This window comes from Somniosus microcephalus, chromosome 6, assembly GCF_052327205.1.
Source record: "Somniosus microcephalus isolate GS21.2 chromosome 6, FLI_Smic_1.0, whole genome shotgun sequence".
NCBI classification, from domain to species: domain Eukaryota; kingdom Metazoa; phylum Chordata; class Chondrichthyes; order Squaliformes; family Somniosidae; genus Somniosus; species Somniosus microcephalus.
Genome location: NC_140992.1, coordinates 277972795 through 277978794, shown reverse-complemented (window position 1 = coordinate 277978794; position 6000 = coordinate 277972795). Strand labels below are relative to the sequence as shown.

The 6000-nt window shown below is 47.6% G+C and overlaps 1 protein-coding gene across 2 annotated transcripts in view; it reads right to left on the bottom strand.

Annotated features, from left to right (window-relative positions):
- LOC147116754 (transcription initiation factor TFIID subunit 4) overlaps positions 1–6000 on the bottom strand; it is a 508321-nt gene that overhangs the window by 356190 nt on the left and 146131 nt on the right. For both annotated transcript variants that reach the window (XM_085991896.1, XM_085991897.1), the window contains exon 3: positions 297–425. In XM_085991896.1, coding sequence (XP_085848022.1) covers positions 297–425 — 129 coding nt within the window. The remainder of the gene's footprint in view (positions 1–296; positions 426–6000) is intronic.

Sequence of the window (6000 nt, the reverse complement as noted above, 5' to 3'; positions counted from 1 at the left end):
CCGACAGCTTCATGGTCACCTTTATTTCCAGATTTTTAAAACTGAATTCTAAATTTTCAAACTGCCCTGGGGTTTGAAATCACGCTCTCTGGATTACTAGTCCAGCAATGGAGCCACTGCGCACAACACAATCACCAAAAGCAGTGCAAGCTTCCATTACAGAAGCAGCCCCAACGACGGGTGTTGCATTTTCAGACGCAATGCCGTTAGCGGGCAGGATGATGCAAGCTTCGCACAGCGCGGCGCAGCTTTTGGTCAAGGGATGCGCGGTATCGCCAGGCTGGCGTCGTACTTACCGGAGCGTGAGCTGGCGTGCCGGTAGGCTGTGAGGCAGCGACAGGCGCCACGTTAACCGGCGTGGCTGCAGACTGAACTACTTTGGCTTGCATTGGGTGTCCCGGCCTGATTGAAGAGATGGTCATGGCCTGCTGAAACCACAGATAGCAATTAATAGAGCAAAACACCACCAGACACAAAACCAGTGGCCCACACAAGGCATCGGCTCCCGTGTGTGAACGACAAGTTGCTCCGCCCTGGAGTGATCATTTCTTTGACTGGTGCACCAAACCCAACTTGTAAATCTCACCTCTTTTATTCTCTACAACCTTGGCGCCCTGGGCTCTTCACCCTGGTTTCCAGCCCCATTCTCTGACTTTATTCTGAGGCCATAGTGAAGTGGGACATTTGACCCAGCGCTCTCCACCACACGGCTTCAATTGGCAGCCCTGCCATAAACCACCACAGCAGTGAGCTGCCAACCTCAGCACGGCTGCTGCCAGAGGGGCTGAGCGGGGGGTTGGTCTGCCGGGGGAAGGCGAGGGGAGAGGTGTTTCCAGAATGCCAAGAAAGCACCAGGGTGAAAACTGCTTGCTTGAAGCCTGGGCCTCTCAAAAGCCAAGCGATGAGCTGTCAGTTCTCAGGCGGATTCTGCCAGGTGTGGCTGCCTATTTAAAACATCAACTGTTGGGGCAACAACAGCGACTCAACCTCCTAGTTTATCTCATTTCTTATTTTCTTCACCTTGGCGCCCTGCACTGTGGGGGACTCGACCCTGGTTTCACAATTAAACCTTTAAGGGCCTGGTACCGTGCTGGGCAGCCGTGCTGAGGTTGGCAGCTCACTGCTGTGGTGGTTTATGGCAGGGCTGCCGGTTGAAGCCGTGTGGTGGAGAGCGCTGGGTCAAATGTCCCGCTTCACGGCGGCCTCAGAATAAAGTCAGAGAATGGGGCTGGAAACCAGGGTGAAGAGCCCAGGGCATCATGGCTGTAGAGAATGAAGGAGATGGGATATACTAATTGTGGTTTGTTGCACCAGACAAAGATGGACTGCAGCAACTCGCCAAGGCTTCTTTGGCAGAACCTCCCAAACCCATGACATCTAGGAAGACAAGGGCAGCAGGCGCATGGGAACACCACCGCCTCCAAGTTCCCCTTCAAGTCACACACCATCCTGACTTGGAAATATATCGGCCGTTCCTTCACCGTCACTGGATCACAATCCTGGAACTCCCTCCCTAACAGCACTGTGGGAGCACCTTCACCACACGGACTGCAGCGGTTCAAGGAGGCGGCTCACCACCACCTGCCCAAGGGCAATTAGGGATGGGCAATAAATGCTGGCATTGCCAGCGATGCCCTCATCCCAGGAACGAATAAAAACAAAACACTGTGATCTATCTGGCTCGTCCCAAAGTTCAATCCCTTCTTTCACCTATAAATTATCCAGCTCCCTTTTGAATTTGCCACCATTCTCCCCTCTGAGCAGTCCCGTTTTATACATATAATAATTGCACAATACTGCGGATGCTGGAAATCTGAAATAACAACAGAAAATGCTGGAAATACTCAGCAGGCCAGGCAGCATCTGTAGAGAGAGAAACAGAGGGTCCCAGACCTGAAACGTTAACTCTGTTTCTCTCTCCATGGGTGCTGCCTGGCCTGCTGAGTGTTGCCAGCATTTTCTGTTGTTATTCCCGTTTTATGCATGCTCCAATCACTGTGAAAATTTGTTAATTCTGAACAAATTACCACCTCTGCCCTTTTAACACATGGAGTCTGTGGCCCTGGTTACAGAGTTTGTGGTTATGTCAAACAGTTTATTACGGTTAAGGTTCTGCCCCAGATTCCAGAGACCAGCTTTCCTTAGCCAGGAAAAACACCTCAGAATCACCGGCAGTAGCAGCGAGAGCGGCCCTGAGTGGAGGCTGAGCGCAGAGACCGAGGATTTAAGGAGCGGGGAGAGAGAGAGCGGCCCAGACTCACCGGCGGCAGCAGCGAGAGCGGCCCTGGGTGGAGACTGAGCAGAGACCGAGGATTTAAGGAGCGGGGAGAGAGAGAAGTAAAAAATAATCGAAGTGTGACGTCAACAGAAAGCAGGTAAGTGATTGGTTGCTGAGTATTTCTCTCTCGCTTTTTTCCAAACTTAATTTTTGTGGTTTATACTTTCTAGGGTCTCTGTTGTGTAGCGGGGAGTGCTAGTAAACAAGGGCCCTTAAGTATATCATCTAATTGTAGTGTAATTAGTGGTATTGATTTGATTTAATTTAATTTGAATTAATTAAAGGGTAAGTCGTGGCAGCATAGCTAGGCCCCGTGGCATGCTCCTCCTGCACTATGTGGGAAATCAGGGACACTTCCTGTGTCCCTGACAACCATGTGTGCGGGAAGTGTATCCAGCTGCAGCTACTGACAGACTGTATTGCGGCGCTGGAGCTGCGAATGGATACATACTGGAGCATTTGCGATGCTGAGAACATCGTGGCTAGCACGTTTAAGGAGTTGGTCACATCGCAGGTAAAGGCTGCACAGGCAGGAAGGGAATGGGTGAACATCAGGCAGAGTAGTAGGCACAGGCAGGTAGTGTAGGGGTCCCCTGTGGCCATCCCCCTCTCAAACAGATATACAACTTTGGATATTGTTGAGGGAGATGGCTTATCGGGGGAAGGCAGCAGCAGCCAACTTCCTGGTATCATAGGCGGTCCTGCTGCACAGAACGGGAGGAAAAAAAGCGGGAGAGCTATACTGATAGGGGATTCTATTGTAAGGGGAATAGATCGGCATTTCTGCAGCCGCAAACAAGACTCCAGGATGGTATGTTGCCTCCCTGGTGCAAGGGTCAAGGATGTCTCGGGGCGGCTGCAGGGCATTTTGGAGGGGGAGGGTGAACAGCAGTTGTCGTGATGCATATAGGTATCAACGATATAGGTAAAAAATGGGATGAGGTCCTAAAAGCTGAATATAGGGAGTTAGGAGGTAAATTAACAAATAGGACCTCAAAGGTAGTAATCTCAGGATTGCTACCAGTACCACGTGCTAGTCAGAGTAGAAATAGAAGGATATTTCAGATGAATACGTGGCTAGAGGAATGGTGCAAGGGGGAGGGATTCAAATTCCTGGGACATTGGACCGGTTCTGGGGGAGGTGGAACCAGTACAAACTGGACGGTCTGCACCTGGGCAGGACTGAAACCGATGTCCTAGGGGGAGTGTTTGCTAGTGCTGTTGGGGAGGGTTTAAACTAAAATGGCAGGGGGTTGGGAACCTGTGCAGAGAGACAGAGGAAAGGGAAGCAAGGATAGAAGCAAAAGACAGGAAGGAGAAAAGCAAAAGTGGAAGGCAGAGAAATCAAGGGTGTAAATCAAACAGGGCCACAGTAAATAATAATTCTAAAAGGACTAAGAGTGTTAAAAAAATCAAGCCTGAAGGCTTTGTGTCTTAATGCGAGGAGCATTCGTAATAAGGTGGATGAATTAGCTGCGCAAATAGATGTAAACGGATATGATATAATTGGGATTATGGAGACATGGCTCCAGGGTGACCAAGACTGGGAATTCAACATCCAGGGGTATTCAATATTCAGGAAGGTCAGGAAAAGGAGGTGGGGTAGCATTGATGGTTAAAGAGGAGTTTAACACAATAGTAAGGAAGGATATTAGCTCTGATGATGTGGAATCTGTATGGGAAGAGCTGAGAAATACCATGGGGCAGAAAACGTTAGTGGGAGTTGTATACAGACCCCCAAACAGTAATGCAGAGGTTGGGGATGGCATTAAACGGGAAATTAGGGACGCGTGCAATAAGGGCACAGCAGTTATCATGGGTGACTTTAATCTACATATAGATTAGGCTAACCAAATTAGTAACAATACTGTGGAGGAGGAATTCCTAGACTGTATACGGGACAGTTTCCTGGATCAATATGTTGAGGAACCAACTAGCGATCAGGCCATCTTAGACTGGGTATTATGTAATGAGAAAGGATTAATTAGCAATCTTGTTGTGCGAGGCCCCTTGGGGAGGAGCAATCATAATATGATAGAATTCTTCATTAAGATGGAGAGTGAAGTAGTTGATTCAGAGGCTAGGGTCCTGAACTTAAATAAAGGAAACTACGATGGTATGAGGCGCGAGTTGGGTAGGATTGATTGGGGAATGTTACTTAAAGGGTTGACGGTGCATGGGCAATGGCAAACATTCAAAGATCGCATGGATGAACTACAGAATTTGTTCATCCCTGTTTGGCATAAAAATACAACAAAAAAGATGACTCAACCGTGGCTAAATAGGGAAATTAGGGATAGCATAAGATCCAAGGAGAGGACATATAATTTAGCCAGAAAAAACAGCAAACCTGAGGATTGGGAGCAGTTTAGGATTCAGCAAAGGAGGACAAAGGGATTAATTAACAGGGAGGAAATATATTATGAAAGTAAGCTTGCAGGGAACATAAAAACTGACTGTAAAAGCTTCTATAGATATGTGAAGAGAAAAAGATTGGTGAAGTCAAGCATAGGTCCCTTGCAGTCAGAATCAGGGGAATTTATAATGGGGAACAAAGAAATGGCAGATCCAATTAAATACATACTTTGGTTCTGTCTTCCCAAAGGAGGACACAAATAACCTCCCAGAGATGTCGGGGAGCATAGGGTCTAATGAGAGGGAGGAATAGAATGAAATCAGTATTTGTAGGGAAATGGTGTTAGGGAAATTGACGGGATTGAAGGCCGATAAATCCCCAGGGCCTGATAATCTACATCCTAGGGTACTTAAGGAAGTGGCCCTAGAAATAGTAGATGCATTGCTGGTCATCTTCCAAAATTCTATAGGCTCTGGAACAGTTCCCATGGATTGGAGAATAGCTAATGTAACCCTACTATTTAAAAAAGGTGGTAGAGAGAAAACGGGGAATTATAGACCGGTAAGCCTGACATCGGTCGTGGGGAAAATGCTAGAGTCCATTATAAAAGATGTAATAGCAGAGCACTTGGAAAATAGTGACAGGATCGGACAAAGTCAACATGGATTTACAAAAGGTAAATCATGCTTGACTAATCTACTGGAATTTTTTGAGGATGTAGCTGGTAGAATAGATAAGGGAGAACCAGTGGATGTGGTGTATTTGGACTTTCAGAAGGCTTTCGATAAGGTCCCGCATAAGAGATTAGCGTGCAAAGTTAAAGCACATGGGATTGGGGGTAAGGTACTGTCTTGGATAGAGAACTGGTTGGCAGACAGGGAGCAAAGAGTTGGAATAAACAGGTCTTTTTCCGAGTGGCAGGCAGTGGCTAGTAGGGTACTGCAGGGATCGGTGCTAGGATCCCAGCCATTCACAATATATATAAATGACCTGGACGAGGGAACTAGATGTAATATCTCCAAGTTTGCAGACGAGACAAAGCTGGGTGGGCGTGTATGCTGTGAGGAGGATGCCAAGAAACTCTAGTATGATTTGGACAGGTTGGGTGATTGGGCAGATGCATGGCAAATGCAGTATAATGTGGATAAATGCGAGGTTATCCACTTCGGTGGCAAAAACAGGAAGACAGATTATCTGAATGGCAATAGATTGGGAAAAGGGGAAGTGCAACGAGACCTGGGTGTCCTTGTGCACCAGTCACTGAAGGTAAGCATGCAGGTGCAGCAGGCGGTTAAGAAGGCAAATGGTATGTTGGCCTTCATAGCGAGAGGATTCGAGTACAGGAGCAAGGATGTCTTGCTGCAGT